Below are 22,388 nucleotides of genomic sequence, written 5' to 3' on the forward strand. Positions count from 1 at the left end.
CGAGCCACTATGCCCAATCTACACTGTACAAGCCAATTGCCAAGCAGCAGAGTTTCCACAAGGCAGCCGGATTCCTTCAGCAAGGGCGCTAAAATGGACTAAAATGAGGTGGAATGTGGCTTGACGCTTTACGAGCTCCGCCTTATGAGCTCATCCAATTCTTTCCCAATTTTGTTTCTTGCCTGTTCGATGGCTCAGCTCGCTTGTCTTTTGCCATATATTTAGTTGATCCTGCAGCCGCTGCACCTGACGCTTCTTCACTTTTCCTCGCTTGCTATCCCAGCAGAAGTACAAACAACCCGACTATACAACGCCTCCCAAGGTTTGTCTTAGCGCCTGCTGCCTACTCTTGTCGCAAGGCGTTTCATACTAAATTTTCGGTATCGCTACAGCCTAAACTCTTCTCACCGAACCCGCTCACAATGGCGAGATTCGACCTGCCTCTATTCTATATTCTTCGCGGCCTCCAGGCCGTCTTTGCCGTCATTGTTCTGGGTCTGACTGGTCATGGTTTGTACCCGAGACACTGGCGAGAAACTTTGCACGTACTGACTTTTTTTTTTCAGCTGTGAACCGAGATTGGAGCTGGGACACCGTCAATTTCATGCTGTTCAATGGCGTCTGGACGCTCTTCATCGTTGTTCCGTATTTTATACTGGCGCCCATGTTTGTTCCCGCCCTTGCCCACCGTTGGGCTCTCCCGGCCGTGGATGGGGTGACGATGATATTCTGGTTCGCTGGGTTCATCGCTCTTGCTGTTGACGTTAGTGACAGCCATCTTTGTTCGCACTGGTCAGTCTGCCAGGGGCTCCAGGCAGCCACTGCTTTTGGCGCATTCGAATGGTACGTACCAATATCTCAAAGTATGAAAAGCGGGCCCTTGCAGTCGCTAATGTGTGTTTTAATAGGGCTCTGTTCCTAGTTACATTCGTTCTGAATCTGTTGGGAGCCCTTCGACGTGACCCTACCCCTGGCCCTCAACCACCCACTGCTCATATCCCTTGAGCCGGCGAGAAGAGCACGGAATCCCTATCTGGTACCTACCTACGCCAAAATATAATGATATGACGTCATACAACCAGGTGCAGAATACTGCAAGATTGATTCTGGAATCTTGATCTTTTGTTTCGTCCGATATTGGACCTTGTACTGAGCTTCTGGATACCCGAAATTTGTTGTTTGATTTTGCCTTGATATACCCTCATATGCAGCATGATATTGGAGTCTATTTAAGGAAATTTTCAAACTTTTTGTGTAGACCGTGTAACCTCCAGAAAGTCCCCAACTCTCTAGTAGCTGGGAACAATGTGTAATACAATGCCCGAGTCGACATAGGAAGATCTCACAAAGAGACTAGCCTATTATTAGTAAACGGCTGTTCTGCATCGCAAAGCTTGGCATTTTGTTGGTTGGTGTAGTAGCGCCAAGATATGGAGCATCGCCGGCGGCCTTTCCGACATCCGATTTTCCGTTCTCGGTCATCGTGGCCCTGCACGTTGTGGCAAGTTCTTGAGCCAGCGGTAAGTTTGAGTATCCCAGGTTTGTATATATACTCATGCGTCGTATATTGCAATATGTGGGAAATTCGCGTGGACGAAGTAACAAAAGTATAGATGCGCGCGGTCTTGAGGCATTGTAGTTGACCATCCCGTGGCCGATTGGTCAGACGTTGGTTCGAAAATGCTTAGCCCTCGGGCAGAGCTTGGGGTAACGGGGAGGCTGGATGCTATTCTACTACCTGGGACTTATTGTATACTTCTAGTTTTTTATCTTCTAATGCAATATCAATGCATGCAACATACAACTGCTATACTCCCGTCTACCACAGAGTAGGAGAAGTTCTCCGCCCGCTATTTCCGGTAGACTCCGCACTCCCCACTCAATCGGTGGCGCGTTACGAGAGAAAAACTTGCGCTACAAAACTTTTGCGGCCCACCAGGAAAGAGCAGCTCGCGACTCACGACCGAGCTGTGGCCATCATGATTGGGCTTCCGCTGCCATACCATACCAGAGCAGGCAGTGACATGTACGGCGGACTCCGAAAAAGCAAGAAAACTTTTCCAGAAGGGAGCGTCCATGCCGTTCAGATGCCCTAGATCCGCTATCAGTCAGCGTTGCATTCAACGCCATCATGAGGAGATCCTACGGTTTCCCCTCAGTTTGGCCTCGTTTCCTTTACATAACTTGATCAGCTCTATTGCCGTCATTTGTCATATCTCTTTATCTCTTGACTCACTCCACAGGAAGAGAGATAGGCCGCACACGACAGCTTCTTTAATAGAGAGCCGTTCCGGGGTGCTGCTGGGTCCTTTGGTCTCTTTTTGCCTCCTCAGATCGTTTCAATCCCGCGACGCGCATCCAAGAGCAAGAGTCAGAGTCTGGTCTGGGTGGAGTCGGCCCTGACATTTTCTTCACGCGGACCACTCTCTTCCCTTTTCCTCATCTTTCGTCCATACCTATATACGAAGTCTCACCAACTCACTCTTTTTCCTTTGAAGGCCTTCTGCCACAGGAATCTCCAGGGCCAGTCATGTCCTCCGAGCACGACTTCAACGCTGGTTTCGGGGGGAAAGAGAAAATGGTTGACGATGGCGCCGTTCAGGTCACTGCCGCACAGTCGTCTCCCGGCTTGGACGAAGCGGACTTCGAAAAGCACGGCGCTGGTCGCGATTCAAATCCACTGCCAGATCTTAAGCGGAAGCTTAAGAGCAGACATTTGCAGATGATTGCCATCGGTATGCCTTCCAATCTTCTGGCATTCGCTTTCGGTTGTATCACGACCAAACAGCTTGCTAACTCAATACCCAGGTGGCACGATTGGTACCGGATTGTTCATATCGTCTGGATCAGCTATCTCAACTGCAGGCCCTGTCGGCGCCTTGATCGCTTATATATTTATTGGAACTATTGTCTACTCCGTTATGACAGCTCTGGGAGAAGTCGCCACATACCTACCCATTCCTGGAGCCTTCACTTCCTACGCAACTCGATTAATTGACCCTAGTCTGGGTTTCGCTATGGGCTGGATTTATTGGTTCTCCTGGGCTATCACGTTCGCCCTCGAATTGACCGCCACCGGTCTGATTATACAATTCTGGAACCAGGACCTCAACATCGCCATCTTCATTGCCGTATTCTGGGTTGTGATCACCTTGTTCAACATGCTTCCCGTGAGCTTCTTTGGAGAGCTAGAGTTCTGGTTTTCGAGCATCAAGGTTCTCACTGTCATTGGATTCATGATTTTCGGCATTTGCATCAACGCCGGTGCTGGACGAGAGGGCTACCTTGGGTTCCATTATTGGGTACACCCAGGCCCATTCGTGGCATACGAGGGTGTCTCCCCCGATTCGACTGCCAAGTTTGTCGGCTTTTGGGCTGTTCTCATTCAAGCTGGATTCGCATACCAGGGAACAGAGTTGGTCGGTATTGCGGCTGGTGAGACCGAAAATCCGCGCAAGACTGTCCCTTCGGCCATCCGCAAGACTTTCTTCCGCATCCTCTTCTTCTTCGTGTTGACGATCTTCTTTATTGGAATCCTGATGCCCTCCGATGACAACTCGCTTCTCAACGCCAGCGGAAACGATGCCAACTCGTCGCCCTTCGTCATTGCTGCTAGACGTGCGGGTGTCTCTGTTCTCCCAGATATCATCAACGCCGTTCTGTTGACGGTCGTGCTCAGTGCGGCAAACTCCAATGTGTACTCGGCGAGTCGAATTCTGATTGGTTTGGCCCAGGAAGGCTTTGCTCCAAGAATCTTTAAGAAGACCTCCAAGCAGGGTGTGCCATACTACAGCGTTGCGTTCACCGCTGCCTTTGGCCTACTTGGATTCTTGAACGTGTCCAACTCTGGAAGCACAGTGTTCAATTGGTTCTTGAACATTTCCAGTGTGGCTGGTTTGATTTCATGGGCCTCTATTCTAGGATGCCATTTGGCATTCATGCGTGCTCTCAAAGCCCGCAACATATCCCGTGATCTACTCCCATATAAGGCGTTCTGGCAGCCATGGTACTCTTGGTACGGACTGTTCTTCAACGTCTTGATTATCATTACGCAGGGTTTCACCGCCTGGATACCGACCTTCAGCGTGTCCGACTTCTTTGTTGCCTACATTAGCGTGATTCTCTTCGTCGTGCTATATCTGGGCCACAAGATCATCTTCCGGCCTGCGTTCGTTCGTCCGATTGAGGCTGACATCGACACTGGCCGCCTGGCTCTGGAGAATGAGTACTGGGAGACTACGACGTCAGAGCAGAAGTGGTATAAGCGGGCATACCGCTCGGTATTTGAATAGATTGTAGTACCACTTTCTCATGTTTGTTGATGTTGTCTGTTGTTTATAGCGAAGCGCATAAAAGAGCGTTCTGATGAATTTCTGATGTATACTAGATTTTTACCATCTCCGACTGTACACTATGCGATTACATATTTTCTGCATTGCGGGGAGTTGAACGAATTGACATTATCGTTCTGTTGACAATATTAATGGCTCCTGATAACATCACGTGGATCGGAGGAGGGATAGAATTCGGAATCCGCTCCGAGACCTGCGGCCGCGAGCGACGGAGGACCGACGGAGCACTTGCCTCTCGGCGGGAATTACGGATTACGCACGGGAGTAGATACACATGCATAGGCACGCTTACTGTAGGTAGAAGGGCTTGGTAGTCGTTGTTGACAAGTCCAAGAATAATTGTTCAGTATGATTACTACATAGTACGCTTACGACACATAATAAGAGCATCATCACTGCATCACAAAAGAACATCACCTTCACATGTTGGCTGGGACCGGGGCAGACACCGTTCTCAGTAACAGCCAAACTAATCGATGCTTGGATACCTAAGGTTTTGCGACGCAGCCGGCAGCATGATGTATACGAAGTGAGGACATGTGAGAAAAATGGTCACAAGACGACAGCAGGACAGGTCTGGGCGAAATCGAACATTGTTCAGTGTAACTGGCGGCCTCGGTTACCAAAACTGTAGACGTTGGAAGTGACAGTCGCGTTGAAGGCAAGATACCGAGGCTCTTTCCGTAACGGTGCAGTTTGTGGAGCAGTAACGTCTTTATTGGACCTCCAACTCTCCGTTCTCCTAAATTTCGGGGCTGCCGACAATCCCCGTCTGCTCGCATTATACTCGGTATGCTATTCCTCAGCTTCCTGCTGGGCTTGAGCTAGTTATTTCTTCCTTTGTGTTGCTCTTTCCTTCTTTTCCTTCTTGTTGTCTTCTCCTCTTGCCCTTTCTTTTCTCCCTTCCTGCGCTCATTGATCGACACAGCTACTAGCACCGTTTAGTAGTGACTTCATTCCGCCACTCCGAATCCCCAAGCTTAGAGCCGGTCTTTTCTTCCTGTCATCGGTTTCTTCGGCATACCTTGTCTTCAGGTCGGGAGGCCGCCCTACAACCTCATAACTATTGCGCCGTGTGTCTGACCGTTTCCAGTCATGTTTTTCTCTCAGGAGCGACCTCATTTCGCCCGCGCCGCGGAGCTCAACCAGGACCCTCCAAAAGGCCAGCCCTATTCGGTTCCAATTCCTGGCACCCAAAAGGAAGGCCGAAGTCCGATTTACCGCTCTTATTATGCTCAGGATGAGCTGGTGAAGACGCTGGATCCCAATGTTTGTGCGATTCCATATTGTTGTATAAAGCCTCTGTTAACGACTCTAGGTCACAACTGCCCACGAGATTTTTGAGTCTACCGCAAATGCGCACCCCAAGACGGATTGTCTCGGTTGGCGTCCCTACGATCCAGTCAAGATGAGCTGGGGCCCATATCAATGGTTGAGTTACGGCACGGTACAGAAGCGACGTACTGATTTCGGGTCTGGGTTGGTGGAGCTTCATCACAAGCACGAATGTGCTCATCCTGGGCAATATGGCGTTGGTCTCTGGTGTCAAAATCGCCCGGAATGGCAAATCACAGGTTTGTTACTCTTATTGCGTATTGCGGATGTTGCTAATTTTCAGACCTCGCATGCATGTCGCAAGGCCTGTATTCGGTCTCCATCTACGATGTCCTCGCTGCCGATGCTACCGAATATATCATTAACCACGCCGAGTTGAGCTGTGTCGTTGCTTCTCTACCTCACATTGCGACACTGATCAAGCTAAAACCCGTTCTTCCCAGCCTGAAGATTATCGTGAGTCTTGACTCACTTGAAGCGGGCGAACCAGCCGGCAACTCCAAGCGCGCTCTCTTAGAATCAATGGCTTCCGGCCACGACCTTACGATCTACAGCATGGACCAAGTCGAGGCCTTGGGTGCTGCCGCTAGCCGTCCTCTTAATCCACCGAAAGATTCAGACATTGTCACCATCAATTACACATCAGGTACCACTGGCAACCCCAAAGGGTGAGTTGAGCAATTCTGAAAGTCGGGAGCCTATCTAATTTGTTAATCAAGTGTTGTCCTTACCCACGAAAACGCGGTAGCAGCAGTTTCTTCCGCTTTGGTTGCTATTCCTCAGGCGCGAGAGGATACGTTCCCGTCGTACCTCCCTCTGGCTCATATCTTCGAGCGGCTTACGGAGCATGCGGCTCTTTGGTCTGGTGCCCGTATCGGCTATTTCCATGGAAATATCCTCGAACTCGTTGACGATCTTAAGGTGCTCAAGCCCACTGGCTTTGTTTCGGTGCCCCGTCTCTACAGCCGTTTCGGAACTGCCATTCGCGCCGCGACTCTCGAAGCCCCTGGTCTCCGGGGAGCTTTATCCAACCACGTCGTTTCAGCCAAGACTGCAAACCTGAAGAATCCCGACCCTAGTAAGGCTACTGTGAGACATGCTTTGTACGACCGCATCTGGGCCAGGAAGGTTGCGGCGGCCATTGGGCTGGAACGTGTAAAGACCATGATCTCAGGTTCTGCGCCTCTGGATCCGTCTTTGCATAACTTCCTGCGCGTTGCCATTGGTGCCGATTTCTCCCAGGGCTATGGCTTGACTGAGACTTATGCAATGGCATGTGTGCAGTCTATCAACGATCTTACTTCTGGTAACTGTGGACGCGTCGCCCCATGCACAGAGGTGTGCCTCCTGTCTCTCCCAGACATGGAGTACTCGGTTGAGGATAAACCATTCCCCCGTGGTGAACTTCTCCTCCGTGGCCCCAATGTGTTTAGCGGGTACTTGAAGAACCCGGAGGAGACGTCTAAAGCCATGACCGAGGATGGGTGGTTCCGCACCGGCGACGTTGCTAAGATTGATGAAAAGGGCCGCATTGTCATCATCGATCGCCGAAAGAACGTTCTCAAGCTGGCACAGGGAGAATACATCTCGCCTGAGCGACTGGAAGGTATCATTGCGTCGGAGCTTGGCTACCTGGCGCAGTCTTATGTGCACGGTGACAGTGTACAGACATTCTTGGTCGGTATATTCGGTGTGCAGCCTGATATGTTTGCTACATTCGCCTCCAAGGTGCTTGGCCGAACCATCGATCCCACCGATATCCCAGCCATTAAGTCGGTCTTGAATGACGCCAAGATCAAGAAGGCAGTGTTGAAGGATCTCGAACGGGTAGCGAAGATTAACAAGCTCGCGGGTTACGAGAGGGTCAAGAACCTTTCCCTCATGTATGAGCCGTTCTCGGTAGACAACAACCTGTTGACACCAACGTAAGTGCACCCTTTAGCCTCGGAAGACTTTTACTGACTATTGCAGTCTTAAACTTAAGCGGCCTCCTGTTGTGAAGAAGTATCGCCAGCTTCTAGATCAGTTATACGAGGAGGCGAACAACGAGCAATCTGCTCCCAAGGCTAAGCTGTAGTTCTTCGAGGTTATAGTTTGTTTTGAACTGCCTTTTTGTACATAGCGATTTCCCACTTGACGGCCGACGTCTTTCAGCATGAACTTAGAACTCTACTGTACGATACATAAGATTAACATAAGATTACAATTTATCTTTACTACCTGTTGTCCGCCCTACAATATCGTCTTGTCAATAATTGTGGGTATAACTTAGATCTAGTAGCTGCAGGTCCATGGGTGTGATGCGCTAGCTATGTAAAGCTTGGCACGACCGACCACACCAGCTCTCAAGTCTCAACTTCTCTCCCGTTCCAACTCCAACTTTCCCGCATCACCACAGCACCGCACGAACCCAGTGCTCAAACAAGCATAATGCACCTCCTAAACCCCATATCCTTGGTCCTTTTATCCCTCCCGGCAACCCTCTGCTCGAAACTGACAATTACAATCCCGCCCTCCTCAATCCTACCCAACCCTCACTCCCTACCAGCCGACACCCACGCAACTTTAACCTCCTCATCGCTCGCCTCCCCGCTAAAAGCACCCCTTACGCGCGCTGGAACATTCACATTTGCCGGTCTCGCTACGGCAGATTACAAGGGTCCCTCCGCCTCCGCTTCCGCTTCTGAGGGGAAAGACGACCTCTCCGGCTCTTACCTGCTTGATATTCGCTCGTCTGAGTATGTGTTTGCGCCGCTGAGGGTTGATCTCGATGAGAGGGGACATGTGAAGGGTGTTTGGGAGACGTACCGCGGGAACGAGTGGGGGAATCGGGGGGTTGAGAAGTATATTCGGCCTGTTGCTGGGAATGAGGATGTGCGGACGGATAAGGATGTCGTTGTTGATGCGAGAGTTATTGGACGGAAGGGGTTCTATGAGGTCCGGCAGACTTGTATGTTTCACCGTTCTTGATCGACTTTGAGGGGAGTAGTTTATGTACTAACGTTGAAATTATAGTCTCGCCGCTCTCGCTCTTCAAGAACCCGATGATTCTGCTTGCGCTTGTGGCATTGGCGTTTACATTTGGGATGCCGAAACTTATGGAGAACAGTATGTTTCTGGTTACCTCCACTATTTAGTTCCTCTTCTTGACGACATGTTAATGTTAATGGCTGAACAGTGGACCCCGAAATGCGCGAGGAGTTCGAGAAGCAGTCTCGTGCGTCGCCTATGGCTGGTGCGCAGAGTGCGATGGCTGCTGGTGGTCCTGCAAACTTTGATCTTGCGGGCTGGATGGCTGGGGCTGCGCCGCGGGAATCGCCGGCTCCTGCTCCTGCGGGTGCTGGTGCGGCGAGTGGGAGGGAGAACAGAGGAGGTGCGCGGAGGAGGTGAGCTGCCTTGTCCATTGTGGACAAAGTATCACGGTGTATCAGTATTTGGGAGGATCATTTTTTGGAAGACATAGATAGGTACGGAAGTAAGTCTCAAGTCAAATGGCTTGGTTCAAATCCAGATTGATTATGCATGCATCGTCATTGATGGTTGACGCAAATATTCAAAGGTCATAAACCAGGGTCGTTAAATCACAAAAAATAGAACAGACGGCCTCCCAAGTAGTACAGTAGAATTACATGCCAACTAGAAATCGCCACCAAAGTCATCACCACCACCGAAATCATCACCGCCACCATAGTCATCATGGTCATGGTCGTCATCAATCGCATCAGCTAACAACGCGCCTCCTATCAAACCACCACCAACACCCAGCGCCGCAGCACCGGCCATTCCCATTCCACCTCCACCTTGTCGACGCTGCGGCGGGTATCCATAGCCAGGCTGCGGCCCGTATCCAGCGCCGTAACCTCCGTACCCCTGCTGTGGGGGGTAATACCCACCAGGGGCTCCGTACCCGGGCCCAGGACTAGGAGAGCCATAGCCTTGAGGTGGATACCCATAGGCAGCTTGTTGGTGGTGGTGGTGTGGCGGACGAGCAACATAGCCATGCGACGAGCTAGAAGAAGACGCCTTCCCCAGAAGCTTACTGAAGAGGCCCTTCTTCTTCTCCTTTCCCTTGTCCCGATCACTCGCTCCCGACGGCACAGGTGACATCGGCGTCCCATTACTACTGCTATTGTAGTACCCCGCGGCAGCACCCGGCGCAGCACCATGAGGCCTGGATCTAGCATCCTCTTCAGCCTGCAAACGCGCCGCAAGCTCGGCATCGCTCTCCATTGTGCCTTTGGTGTCGGGACCGGAGGTTCCGGGTTCGGAGTGATACGGGTTATTCGACGAGAAGTGGTTCTTCTTCTTCTCGGCGCCTTCGGCGCTCGCGACGGCCGAGGGGTTACCGGGCCCGGCTTCCTCGTATGAGGGTGGCGCTCCGGCGCTTTGGTCGGAGTGGTTATGGGGCTGTTCGGAGGGTGGGATTGGGGACTGCGCCGGGGGTTGTGGTGTTGATGTTGGAGTTTGTTGGGGTGGTTCCCATTGGGATCTGCCGGTTGCTAGGTTGATGTAGAACCTGGATGGAATTTGGATCAGGACCGGCCGCTGGAAATGAAAGCAGTTTGAGAAACATACCATTGTTTGTAATTGTCGTCGAACTGTGTTATCCAGCCCTCCGGGACGGAAGGAGGAGGGGGACCGGGAGGCGGGGCGAACGACATCAGACTCAAAATATATGTACGAGTAGTTTGAGGCTTGACGGGTGTAACTGTCTAGATCCCAGTTGAAAGATTAATCTTCAGAAAAGATGACTGGGTGGATATGCAAGAGTGGGATGCGGGGACTATTGATCCAGGTTCAAGGGAGCCTTTTATGCATTCAGTCATCATTGCCACATCATGCAATGCACCACTACCATTGGCCAGCCCATGCATCAACTGTGGCTGGGTGTTAAAGCCACTGCCAACCCACTCAGTACCTAGCCTTCCGCGTTCTAGACGGATTCTAGGGGGTTCGCACGCATACGCTGAAAAGACAACAGAGGAGATCCAGCGTCTGAAAAAATAAAATAAATAAACTGAGCATGGGATACTACTCTGTAGTAGTAGTCGCCCAGGCCACCTCCAAAGAGCAAAGACTCGTACCGAGTGGCGGGGCTGACGTCATTAGAGGTGGTTGTACTCCGTAGCCCTGGATTGCAATACTTTACAGCTGGAGAGTAGGTACACACTCCATTTTTGGACATATGTGGAAGTCAAGGCTTGATCAAAACGCTGAGAAAACCGATATTGATTGCAGTCATCATCATCATCATTATGCCATGTGCTATTTACAATGATGCAAGCCATATCTGTCTATTTCATTGCAGGAACTTCCACAGTTCAACATTCCATTTGTTCGGAGAAATTAGCATCTATTGTTCTGCTCTCCGGCCACCAAAAGTCGTCTTCCAGATATTCTGTCCCAGGGCTTTCAAGCGCGGCAAAATTTGATGCAGGGTTTGATTCCGTGTCGGAATCGCCCGTGAGGTCTATGACTTCGGCCTTAACAATCTCGAAGTTTGCCCACGGGAGATTCGATTGGAACACTGGCTGTCTGCGCTTTGGCAAGACTTCTTCTTCTTCTTCGTCGCTGCATAGGTCGACAATCCCGTCCAGAGGCTCTGCCTTAATTTTAGGCTCTGGGAATCGTCTTTTATTACTGCCTCGCCTCTGATTCCGCATGACTGCGAGGGTTATGTGCCTTTCCAAGTCTTCCTGTTGGCCAAAGGTGAGACCATCGCGGTATCTGGGAGAACAACCGCCCAGTTGCCGTATTTCATATTTGTCCTCGAGTGGTGTGCTTGATAATTTCTCCAGCGGGGTTCCTTTCGGTCGCGCCCAGGCAGCGAAGGGTCCCTCATAGTGCGGCCCTTGACCGGGTCCATAGACAGGGTGGCGCTTTATATGTCCCGATGCAATCAAATCGTATGCTGCCGTGACCCCAGACTCTATATCAGTTTTGTCTTCAACAACATAAGGACTCTCCTTAAACATAAAGCCCTGCGGTGGTGTTTTGTCAGGATAAAAGGGGCTGTTTGATAACAGATGAAGAGCCCCAGAAACGTCTCCAATAAGCAGGTTGGTTTTGTCTGGGGAGAATGCTCCCGACATAATTCCTTCCTTAACACATGCAACATCCTCGACAAGAGCATCCTTAGGTGCATGAAGAATATTCCATCTTTTCACCATACCATCCGAAGCGCCGGTGAAAAACTGGTCGTAGGAGTTTCCCCACAGCTGCATGTTAACGCCGGTATCTACCTGCTCCCGAGGCATGGTTTCATCAAGCTGGTTCAAGGGCTCGCCATGCTTCAGCGTGTGGAGAATCTGACCACTGTTCCGTAGATCCCAGACATACGTAACACCGTCTGTGCAGCTTGCTGAGATGTAGTTATTGTTGAAAGGACAAAATACTACCTGGTTCATGTCCAAAGCTGGACACTCGAACTCTAATACCCGTGACTTCAATTTCATCGGCTCGTAGAGGTTGACGACAGATCTAGTACCCCTTGAAGCTTGTTGGCCAGCAGTACAAGCAGTTGCAAAAATTGGTAGAACAGGATGCCACGCAACATCAAAGATATTTTGTGAGTTCGGCGAAAAATGCTCAGCAGTGACTGTTGTTTCTCCAAAGCGAAAGGCAGCAAGAAGTCCATGCTGCGCTATCCCATCTTCTTTTTCAGACATCCCTGCGATGAGATATTCTTTGACTGCATGATTCGTTCCCCATGCCGTTGATGTGGGTACGAGGTCGATATCTTTCCGTGATCTTGCACGAGGCACATCAAGTGCTGTGTATTGTGAATGCTCGGTGTCCCAATAACCGATTGAGCCTGCCCCAGTAACCAGAAGATTATTGTTGAAATTTGAGCGTGCCATCACAATGACTTTAGAGTTGTGGGTTAAGGTCTTGTAGCAAGCAGGCTTTCCTTTTGAAAGATCCCATATTTTTACAGTGTGGTCATAGCTGGCAGTATACAGAGCATCTTCAAAGAACTGCACAGCAGTGACACTCATGAACAGCCGAGGATCGTTCACGACATGGCTGGCTGAGTCCCTTTCCCTGGGGCGCTCTATCCAGTGATCAGGAAGCTCATGTAGTTCATTGGTGACAAGGTCGCCAAGGACAAGGTTGTTTTTCCGATTGTACGCCATCATGTGCTCATCGCACTGTGCGGTGGCACCTGCTGCGAACTGTGTCCCATCAGGCGACCATGCTAGTGAAACGACATCGTTGGACGCCCCTTTCCATGTCTTGACTAGTGTCATTTCACCAGTAACGTTCAGTTGGCATCGCGAGTTTGAGTATCTACCAAGTTCCCTCTCGTATATGGAGTTGTTGACCGAAGTGAATCTTTGCTTGACACGCCTCGTGGTGGTGATTAAATGTCCTGAAGACAAGGCATTTTTGCTTTGGGTATGAGACAGTGATCGGTTCCTAGAGGTTGGTATCTTTTCGATCACTTGTACCTCATCCTCCTCACTTTCACCATCAAAAATGGAAAGCTTCTTATAGTAATTGGTCGGTTCGGCTCTTGACCGGCCCGAGCGCCGTATTGTCGTACGCACATCGTCGCTAGATGAAGATCGAGACCTTCGCCTCTGGTGGAGACTGTTCGGTTTGCCTTTAGGAACGGATGGGGCAACCTTCTGTTGGGGGTTGCCCTTTAGAGGCTCAGGTGCTCTTTCGGGCCCGGTTTGCGGTCGAGGACCAACTTTTGGACGTATCTGGACATTTCCCCGGGGTATTTTTAAACGAGGTCTACCAGATTGTTGTTTGTCCGTTGTGGCAGCAGGTGTGGCTTGTCTATCCCGAGTCTGTTTGTGGGTGTGTAGTGCCTCTTGGGACTGTCCACTCATGAACCTGGACAGCAATTCTTCAGACTCTTTGATCATGGACGGATCATCAGATCCAAAAAGCGCCGGGCTCGAAGAGTATCGAATGAAAGAATTTCTTCCCATTTGGTTTAGGTCGTTAGCCGCCTGAAGACGATGTTAGTACTAGTTTAGTTTATTATTTTGAATGAGTCTGGGTTTACTGCAAAAGTCCTAGGTCCATATATGCATTATCGCAATGATTGCGAAGTTAAGTGCGACTCTTAGATAATGATACTCGACCGTTTGGCACATGAGATCATGGTTGGCACTTGACAGCTTCACCTCAAGTGTTACTGAGTGCGTGTATGTTGCGAAACAACCTTGGTAGAGTCAAGCGGTGGCCTGAAGTGCCGAAAGCCTGAATGTCTGGAAAAAGAAACAGGTCAGCAGAATGTAGGGTGCATAATTATGAGACAACTCACAGAAACCAAGATATTTAAGGAAAAGTGAGATTAATTGTCAGCGTCCGCTTGCTCCTGTATGGCTGGGTAAAAAGTATGGGCCTGAATTGTGTTGTAAGGCAGAGTCCGCGAAGTAACGGCCTTTGAACGCGAGGGCGCGGGCGCGATGCCACTAATACTGTATATAGTAGGCGGTGGAACTCGGTGACAAAGCCTTTCATTTGCTCACTAACGTAACTACCTATCTTTTCTATTTCCTATTCTAGTTAGTTAGCTTACCCCTATTTTGACTGTATTTAGTGTAGTATCGTAGCTAGATTGAATGAATCAGAGCTTCATATTCTTCGGGTGGTGTACCAAATATTACGGACGTGGCGAAGTTCGACAATATGCAATACACGCTGGTCGGACTACTCATGCAGTCGGTCGACCCGTGAAATACGTTAACTAATACTCTCCCAACCCAAAAAGAACAATGAATTAGACCCAAAATCCAGAGGATATGTATCATACGGGAAAACAAGCCTATCAAGAAATAGAATTGGGCACAGGGTATATATGTATTAATATTGAATAGCCATCTTCACCAAAGCACGGTCACATCTAGAAGCTTGGCGTACCGACGTCGTACAACTAGCAAATATTGCCCCAGGGGAAGAGCGCGTTCACTCATAGGCGTTTTACCTCCGGCCAGTCTGGGGCCCTATAGAGTCTGGAGTCTGGACTTAGAACCTGGAATCCGCATTGGAAGCCTGGGGTTCGGACCCATTCAGCAAATGCTCCGCAGTGGGGTTCACTTGCTTCTTTCACCAAGTCTGATCAATTCTACTACATGACATTAAGAATTTCCCTCTACCTGGCGACGCGGCCCCGTCGGATAGACACCATTGATTCATACAAAACGTCCTTGAACGCAAATAAGAATGCGGCAGTGATTGCACTTTGAGTGACCTTGGGTCCAATGCCTGTAGAACAATAAGCAAAAGTACTTGCGTCACAACAGGGGGCTTACCTTTATATAGTCCAGTATAGCCCTCCTCATTGACGATTCTTTTCAGGCTCCCATTTAAGCTCTCGTTAGGACCATCCTTGCTTGCAACATGCATCCGGCTCTTCACCGTAATATACGGGTAAGTGATTGAGGTAGCCAGAATCTTGCCGAGGGCGCCAAGGTAGAACGCGTCCTTCGGAGTCATGCGACGACGTCTTTCCACCAAGTTCTTCAACTGCTCGAAGATTGTGTATTGCAGGATAGGATTAATGACCAGGATCAGGGCAGGCAAGACGCCAGCAAAGAGAGCGGTCGGCCCCTCTTTCTTGAATAGCTCCATCAAAGTGCCAAATGTAGAAGCCCGCTGCTTCTTCGGGGCCCCAGGCAACTGCTCATCCTCTGCGGATTTGCGTGCGGTCACCCTGGTGTTCACGACCCAGATGGGGTTTGTAAGCAGAACAGTTGCACTCCCCGCAATTGCACCAGCAATCATCGATTCCACCGTCGATAATTTCTTTGAGCGACCCGCCCTCTCTGCAGCCTTCTCAAAGGCCGACCGAGTCCATTCGTACCAGTAGTAGTATACAAAGTTTGTGACACTGATTCCTAATAGCGCAGACTCGAGACCAGAGTAGAGCCCAACAATGCCTTCTCTCTGGACAATCCGGCGAATCGCATCAATTGTTGAGGACTGCGCCCGTTTGGATTCAACTTGCGCCCGGGTTGAGAGCGTGATAAGGGGATATCTAAGTATCAATGTCAGAATGCACTTGGTAAATTGAAACGGCCTCGATGTAGACGCACGTCAGGACCATGGACAAAATCCCACCACCCGCGCCCGCCAGAGCATGGGCAATATTGTCACTTTGCTGAACTGCGGTGGCCGCAGCCACCTTTTTGGAATCCTCGACTTTTGATAAAGACATGATGAGATTCAGAGACTGACGGAGCGCTCCGGGCACTGAGACGATGGTGATGCCTTGCCTTTGCGGACTCGGAGTAGGAAGAGGAAAGAAAGACAAGGAGTCAAAAAGGAGGTAGGAAAAGGAGTAAAATACGAATTGCAGTCGGAATGAAATGAACGGATCCAGCGAGGTTCACGGAGGGAGAATGTTTGGATCGGCTTAGATTCTTGGGGACGATAATTGTTTTCATGACGTTGCCGAATCCTAGACCTCGGCTGACTGGAGTGGCCCCGATGGATGCCTCCAAATCTACCTAAGATACCTTCAATCAGAATACTAATATCCCTAGGGATGCTTTCAGTCTCTTTCATGACGAACAGCTGGCCTTCTAGCCTCGGGACATAATTGCCAGTGTGCCTTTCAGGCTTCAAGTATCCACACGGTATCTCTTGGATTTGTGATGTCTACTCTATTGCGTTTTGTCTTCAGGCATCTGCTCGAGGCTTAATTCCTGCCACTATCATCACTACAAGTCGACCATAGCAGGTAGTAGTAGGATATTGCTTGTAGTGAGGCCATATAGAGCTAAATTGCGGTTCTTGATTGACGCTCTGTGATCCGTGGAAGGTTCCTGTCTGACATGTGATCATGTCCAAGGATTCATGATTGGCATATGACCGTACCATGTGTACATAAGCTTAGCATCGCAAGCCCGTGGACGAATATCGGAAGGAGTACTAGGTAATGGCATCCTGAAGCCGCAGGAGCGTACACTGGGCTGCCGATTGTTAAGGCGCCTTCAGCAGAGAAATCCACGGGTTCAGTTCAGTTCAATTTGAAGTATCGGCTGTAACAGAACCTACAACCTCTAATTTACCACAGAAAATCCACGAGTCATTCATGCGTTCCCTATTAATTGAGTCTGACAAGATACGCAACGAATCCAACCTAAGAAACATGAGGAAATAAATGTAAAGATGCCATAGTGGAGTCGCAAAAACAGAGACTAAGCAGAAAGGAGGAGGAATGAAGTGTTGGGGAAACAAAGCAAGTAAAGGCAGGGGGCTAATCCTTAAAAGTGATCCTGTATAGAGACAAAGTGTGGTAGGCCGACTAGAGCATTGCAGAGAATGGCAGTATCCCCCAATAGTCGTTCTCAGCGCATTGATTCCGATCAACACCGTCCGTTCGTCCCGTGCTAAAGGATCGGTAGAGTCGCCAAACATCGCTCAGAGAATGGTCATCCTTGAGTAGTTTCATATGCTGAGTGCCAGAGGGGGTTCGACTTTGATGGTTTCGAGTCATGAATCGTCTAACAGCAGCCACCAGCGGATCCCGACTGGACTCCTTGTCCCTGGCCAACCTGCACGGTCGGCTTGTTGTTCACAGTTGCGGTGCCCATGCGCTCCTTGATCTGCCTGGCCATGGTCAAGAAAGCTTGCTCGACGTTGGATGCGTTCTTGGCGGAGGTCTCCAAAAATGGGATTCCAAGACTATCGGCAAATTCCTATAAGTGCACATTTGAATTAGACAAAATTAGACAAATCACCCTCATATTACTGAGATAAGAGCGCAGCCACATACCTTTGCGACGGTGTATTCCACAACCTTCTTGTCCTCCATATCGCTCTTGTTGCCCACGAGAAGTTTGTTGACACCCTCGGTCGCATAACGGTCGATCTCCTGCAACCACTGCTTCACGTTGTTGAAGGAATCCATGTCGGTAACATCGTAAACAACGCAGATTCCGTGAGCTCCACGGTAGTAAGACGATGTGATGGTACGGAAACGCTCCTGGCCTGCAGTATCCCACTATACATTCTGTCAGCCATACTTGGACCATGGTGGGAAATATACCGGCTCCTCATACAATTTGAAGCTTGACTGTCTTCCCGTCGAGTTCGATGGTGCGGATTTTCTATCACCAAAATATCAGTATAAGGACTCTCTCGTCCGTCGGAAGGATCGTCCGAGAACAGTACGAATCCATGAGAACAGTCGGCAGCTGGATTACTTACGAAGTCTACTCCGATAGTGGAAATGTAGCTTTCTGTGTAGGTGTCATCGGCAAACCGGAGAAGCAAGCAAGACTTTCCAACGCCGGAGTCTCCGATGAGGAGGAGCTTGAAGAGATAGTCGTATCTACCCATGTGGTTAGAGCTGAAATAGGGAAATACATCGATTTTCGCGGGGCTCTGGTGTATGCTGACGAAGGAAGATACTCTGGATTTCAATATATTAGTTAGAATAGATTTTAGTAGGATAAGTCTGCGCATATGGTTCGAAAAGAAAGACAGGGACCATAAAACAAAGCAACAGCGCATGTCCAGATGAAGCGCAGCCGAAATGTAGGCAGACATTCAAACAACTTACCACTCAGGGTTCATATTGGCTGTTATCCGACGGGGTGCACTTGAAATGAAAGGAAGATCGACTGGATGGGAAAGGAAGAGCTGCGAGACAGAAGAGCGGAATTTAGGTGATGTAAACGTCGCTGAGAAGTTGTCAGCCAGGATGGACTTCGGCGGTGTTGAGTGCAGGAGAGCAAAGGAGCCCAGCGTGCAGGTAAGGTAACCAACCTGTGACCGTTTCACGTTCTGCCCCGGCCAGACTATAGCCTAATTTGGCTTAGTGTATTTTCAAAAATAACCAAAGGTCCCTTGAGCTATCTGATCGCGTCCCCAGCTTCACTTTTGGGTCACTTGTGACATATAAGAATGTCGCGGGTTTCAGAGGTAGCGGGACTTATGAATTACTTATGACCCTCGCTGATAATTAACCCTACCCTTAGATTCTCCATAAGGTGGATGTAATATACAGCGGGCCAAGCAAGGGCAAAAAATAGAGAGAAGCTCTCCAGTTATGAATTTAATTCACTGCAGTAATGCTACTGATGTTTATACTGAAGACCACGGAGTAATTCACGGACACATCAGAAAGTCACCGTTCTCCGAAATAAAGATTAGAGTCTGCTGTGGCCCAATCTACTCGGCCAAATTCCTTTTAAGATGTCTCAAACATAGCCATGTTCTTGGAGCCATTTCAGGACCTGCTTCTCATCCCTCTCTTTGTAGTTGGCATTGGTCCGGATGCTGTCGGCAACAATAACCAGCGCCCGATCATATGCGCTTGTGTCTTTGTTTTGGAAGAAAGAGGCAATGTCAGCGCCAATCTTGTGGTCTGCGAACTTTGAGAGTCCCATCCGCACAAACCGTTCAAAGACGACGTTATTAGCAGAAAGGCGAGTTTCGACAGATGCCCAGTTTTTCTTCATATACTCCCACAGCAGATGGCGAACCTTGGAGTTGGCAGCCAAGGAAACGGCACCGCTGTGTACATCTTGAATCGCAACTTTGTCCGAGAACACAAAGTCCAAATAGTCATCAACAAGTGCCGCATCTTTCGTACGCCCAAGTGCTGATAGGCAAATTTCCTTCCCATCGACGGAATCAGTGCGAAGGTATTCATCCTTCACGGAGTCGTACTCTGCGCGTGTACCTTCTGAAACGGCAATGCTAAAAATGGTGGACCGAAGGTTTGTGTGGATAGCGTTCTTGTCGTTTGCGGTTGCCCAAAGATCAAAGCGCTTCTTAGCTTCGGAGGTAATACTGCGTAGTATGGGAGTTAATGGCCACGAAATATCCAAATTGACCTGGGAGATGCGCACCTTTCATTGCCCGCAAGACCCGACATCGCTATCAGAAGCTTCCGCAGCTGGACAGTGAGATAATCATCATCGGCGCCGAATTCCCACCCGATATTTCTGACAGCGGAGGATGATAATTCACGGGCAAATTTCTTCAGACCCTTCGCCACAGCCTCATTGTGCGAGAAGACAGATCGAAGGTTGCCGACGGACGACGAAATCTGTGACCAGACCCTGTACAGATGGTCAGTAAAAACAAACAAAGCTAGGAGACTCTAATAACTCACAGGTAATTTTGTTCACCCTTGAAGCCTTCTAATAGGGAAAGCAAAGCCGCGGTGGTGCCTTCACCAGACACGGCAAGGGCAGCAGCGTCACCGATCAATCCAATTTTATCCTCAGTGCTTAGCGAATCGAGCGACTGGCCGAGTTTCTCCAGTCTGCTAGGAGAATAGTTTGTTCTGTAGAATCCAGAAAGATCCTTGTTGATTTTGTAGAAGGAGTCCTGTCCAATACCTTGAATGGTGTCTGTCTTTGAGACTAGGGCACGAGGCTCTTGAGCCGTCAACTCTGGACCTGACTTGATCCCAAGTGGAATCCACCATGTCGTCTGATCTTCTTCAGGCTTAGCATCACCGGTTGAAAGGAATCGGTTTTGGCGAACTTCAACCTGGCCGGTCTCTTCTGCAACAGTGACCACGGGGAATCCGATCTTGCGAATCCAAGGATCCTTTATCAAATCGTCAGCCCGATAATCATTGCGAAAGATAATTTGTGCTACTCACCATAAAGCTGTTGACGTCCTGGTTAGACGCTTGGCTAAGTGCGGACCAGAGATCATTAGTTGTAGCGTTTCCTGTATTTCGTTCGTCAACAGCTGCCAGAGAAAAGATATTGGCCAAAATCATAAAGGCCTACCGTATGCGTGAGCTTTGAGATACTTGGCTACTCCTTGAAGGAAGGTCTTTCGGCCAAGGTGGGTACTCAGCATGCGAATCACTGAGCTTCCCTTGAGGTAGCTGATATGATCGAAGATCTGATCAACCTCCAGGGCGTTCTTGACAGGTACTTGAATGGGGTGAGATGCTCGCAACGAATCGAGTTGGAATGCTTGTTGAACACCTTCAGCCTGTGCAGCAGTCAACATTTTACTGAAACATTATATTACCTCGAGAATTGCGTACCACAAATTGGGACCAGATATTCCATTCTGTTGCAATTGTTAGACATTTCACTTAATACCAGGAAATATGCAGTTTTACACTTACCTGGGTAGAAATGGTCAACAGCAAGCCAGCCAACCCAGGTGGCGAAGCCTTCATTCAACCAGAGCTCATCCCACCAGTCCATAGTCACGAGGTTTCCAAACCACTGATGCGCAAGTTCTAATGGATACCAAGTCAGCCAGGGCCCTTTACGCTTTCTCGAGGAACCTAATCACCATGTGCCACGACGTAAGCAATCCGATTCTTATAGCGGGTATCTGATTTTCCCTCGTCAAACAAGACAGCAGTTGTACGGTACGTCACAAGACCCCAGTTTTCCATGGCTCCCATGGCCTAGCAAAGTATCATTAGCTTTCCTTAAATGGTGCAGTTGTGCGATGGAAAGTACTTACAAATTCGTGCACGGCTAAAAGATCAGCCTTGGGTAGGGGGTACTCAATCTCAAAAACTTCCGAAAAATAATCGACTGTTCGGTGTGCGCACTCTAAAGCAAATCGGGCTTGCTCTTTGAGTCCCTTGGTAGTATAGACACGAACGGGGATGGTTTTCCCTTGATATTTGCGCTCGGTGAAAGCCTCGACGTAGTCGAAATCACCAACTGCCCAAGCCAGAAGCTAAAGAAGAATGTTAGCGGACATCAACCGCACTTGTAAGTGGGTACGAACATATGTGCTCATCACTGGGGTGGTGTCGAAAGAAACCACCTTGAGCTCCGGCCTACTACCCTCTTTCTCAGACTTGATAGGCATGTTACTGATGGCTGTTTGGCCTTTGGGAACCTCAATCTCAAAGTCGAACGTCGACTTGAGATTTGGCTCGTCAAAGCAAGGGAAGGCTCTGCGTGCATCGCAAGATTCAAACTGGGTGCTCAGCATGTAGTGAAAATCTCCCTCCTTAGGGGTGTCCGGAGTGGGCTCAGCGGCTGGCTTGTACTTGGAGCGGTAAAATCCAGCCATAGCATTATTCATCGTGCCGGTAAATGAGATGGAAACAACGACATCTGACAGAGGAAGCTCGTCGGGGAACTTGAGCGTCACCCGCTCCGACTTCGTGTCGTAGGTGACCTCAGATACCTTTGCGAATTGCGCACCTACAGCAGGGACTTTGTTAGCAGAGTTCGCTGGCGAATGACCGAGACAAGGCCAGTAATACTATAACATACCACCCGCTCCCAGAATCTCGGCATCCTGGACTTGAATCTCTTTGGAATTGAGCACTACCTCCTTTGTGGTACTGCTGACTTTGGAGCTGATTTTGACAATTCCTTTGTAGCCCCAAGAACCCCCGAGCTGCAGGTCGAAGAGCGAAATACCATAGTGGTTAGGCTTGACCCTGTAAGACCAATTAATTCCAGCTTCGACAAGCAAAATTCCAGAAAACTAAAACTTACGCGCTTGGCAGAACATCTCTATCCTTTGAGGCCATGGCGCGAATTTCCGAAGAGCAATGCCTTTGAACAATGCTTGGTACGACGGGCCTCAACCGCGAAGTCAAACTTGTGCGTGGTGAAAGATGAGGTCGAGAGAAGGGGGGTTGAGGGGTTGACTGAGAGGCGGGGGAGGCACGGGCGAGAGAAGATGCGAGGCGGAGGGGTCGATAAGCTCGAGGCACCACTGACAGCCGCCCTGCACTTACAGCTAGACAGCGGAGTCCCGCGCTTCTGGTTGACGTGA

At 49.6% G+C, this 22,388-nt stretch overlaps 9 protein-coding genes across 9 annotated transcripts; 4 read left to right on the forward strand and 5 right to left on the reverse strand.

The window, feature by feature from the left end:
* The first annotated feature begins 187 nt into the window (after positions 1-187).
* On the forward strand, positions 188-1,739 carry BDV14DRAFT_183815 (MARVEL domain-containing protein). Its single transcript, XM_073770424.1, has 4 exons — positions 188-322; positions 393-510; positions 567-843; positions 909-1,739. The coding sequence occupies exons 2-4, from the start codon at positions 423-425 to the stop codon at positions 1,003-1,005; spliced, it is 462 nt and encodes a 153-aa protein (XP_073622846.1). The 5' UTR covers positions 188-322; positions 393-422; the 3' UTR covers positions 1,006-1,739.
* Positions 1,740-1,957: 218 nt separating this feature from the next.
* On the forward strand, positions 1,958-4,657 carry BDV14DRAFT_183820 (putative arginine transporter). Its single transcript, XM_073770425.1, has 2 exons — positions 1,958-2,735; positions 2,809-4,657. The coding sequence occupies exons 1-2, from the start codon at positions 2,531-2,533 to the stop codon at positions 4,290-4,292; spliced, it is 1,689 nt and encodes a 562-aa protein (XP_073622847.1). The 5' UTR covers positions 1,958-2,530; the 3' UTR covers positions 4,293-4,657.
* A 453-nt stretch (positions 4,658-5,110) lies between these two features.
* Positions 5,111-7,909, forward strand: BDV14DRAFT_183822 (putative AMP-binding enzyme). Its single transcript, XM_073770426.1, has 5 exons — positions 5,111-5,621; positions 5,671-5,926; positions 5,971-6,355; positions 6,407-7,612; positions 7,659-7,909. The coding sequence occupies exons 1-5, from the start codon at positions 5,448-5,450 to the stop codon at positions 7,762-7,764; spliced, it is 2,127 nt and encodes a 708-aa protein (XP_073622848.1). The 5' UTR covers positions 5,111-5,447; the 3' UTR covers positions 7,765-7,909.
* A 208-nt stretch (positions 7,910-8,117) lies between these two features.
* BDV14DRAFT_205257 (uncharacterized protein) lies at positions 8,118-9,077 on the forward strand (the record flags this gene model as incomplete). Its single annotated transcript, XM_073774690.1, has 3 exons — positions 8,118-8,637; positions 8,703-8,795; positions 8,866-9,077. The coding sequence occupies 3 exons, from the start codon at positions 8,118-8,120 to the stop codon at positions 9,075-9,077; spliced, it is 825 nt and encodes a 274-aa protein (XP_073622849.1).
* A 130-nt stretch (positions 9,078-9,207) lies between these two features.
* BDV14DRAFT_156852 (uncharacterized protein) lies at positions 9,208-10,749 on the reverse strand. Its single transcript, XM_073766672.1, has 2 exons — positions 10,263-10,749; positions 9,208-10,203 (listed from the first exon to the last, which is right to left on the reverse strand). The coding sequence occupies exons 1-2, from the start codon at positions 10,346-10,348 to the stop codon at positions 9,324-9,326; spliced, it is 966 nt and encodes a 321-aa protein (XP_073622850.1). The 5' UTR covers positions 10,349-10,749; the 3' UTR covers positions 9,208-9,323.
* A 19-nt stretch (positions 10,750-10,768) lies between these two features.
* On the reverse strand, positions 10,769-14,060 carry BDV14DRAFT_183827 (WD repeat protein). Its single transcript, XM_073770427.1, has 2 exons — positions 13,708-14,060; positions 10,769-13,651 (listed from the first exon to the last, which is right to left on the reverse strand). The coding sequence occupies exon 2, from the start codon at positions 13,628-13,630 to the stop codon at positions 11,009-11,011; it is 2,622 nt and encodes an 873-aa protein (XP_073622851.1). The 5' UTR covers positions 13,631-13,651; positions 13,708-14,060; the 3' UTR covers positions 10,769-11,008.
* Positions 14,061-14,490: 430 nt separating this feature from the next.
* Positions 14,491-16,075, reverse strand: pmp47 (putative peroxisomal membrane protein Pmp47). The gene is made up of 3 exons (XM_073770428.1): positions 15,743-16,075; positions 14,960-15,684; positions 14,491-14,912 (listed from the first exon to the last, which is right to left on the reverse strand). The coding sequence occupies exons 1-3, from the start codon at positions 15,862-15,864 to the stop codon at positions 14,800-14,802; spliced, it is 960 nt and encodes a 319-aa protein (XP_073622852.1). The 5' UTR covers positions 15,865-16,075; the 3' UTR covers positions 14,491-14,799.
* A 1,080-nt stretch (positions 16,076-17,155) lies between these two features.
* Positions 17,156-17,993, reverse strand: BDV14DRAFT_205261 (Rab family GTPase YPT1; the record flags this gene model as incomplete). The annotated part of the gene is made up of 4 exons (XM_073774691.1): positions 17,156-17,350; positions 17,428-17,655; positions 17,714-17,761; positions 17,862-17,993. The coding sequence occupies 4 exons, from the start codon at positions 17,991-17,993 to the stop codon at positions 17,156-17,158; spliced, it is 603 nt and encodes a 200-aa protein (XP_073622853.1).
* Positions 17,994-18,554: 561 nt separating this feature from the next.
* On the reverse strand, positions 18,555-22,300 carry BDV14DRAFT_183836 (M1 family metallopeptidase). The gene is made up of 12 exons (XM_073770429.1): positions 22,106-22,300; positions 21,878-22,047; positions 21,381-21,805; positions 21,108-21,329; positions 20,931-21,048; positions 20,758-20,874; positions 20,674-20,699; positions 20,408-20,618; positions 20,275-20,345; positions 19,777-20,219; positions 19,511-19,723; positions 18,555-19,451 (listed from the first exon to the last, which is right to left on the reverse strand). Exons 1-12 carry the CDS (start codon positions 22,138-22,140, stop codon positions 18,857-18,859), a joined length of 2,646 nt encoding a protein of 881 aa, XP_073622854.1. The 5' UTR covers positions 22,141-22,300; the 3' UTR covers positions 18,555-18,856.
* Between the last annotated feature and the right edge of the window lie 88 nt (positions 22,301-22,388).

This window comes from Aspergillus stella-maris (genome assembly GCF_047715825.1).
Source record: "Aspergillus stella-maris strain CBS 113639 unplaced genomic scaffold BDV14scaffold_91, whole genome shotgun sequence".
NCBI classification, from domain to species: Eukaryota; Fungi; Ascomycota; class Eurotiomycetes; order Eurotiales; family Aspergillaceae; genus Aspergillus; species Aspergillus stella-maris.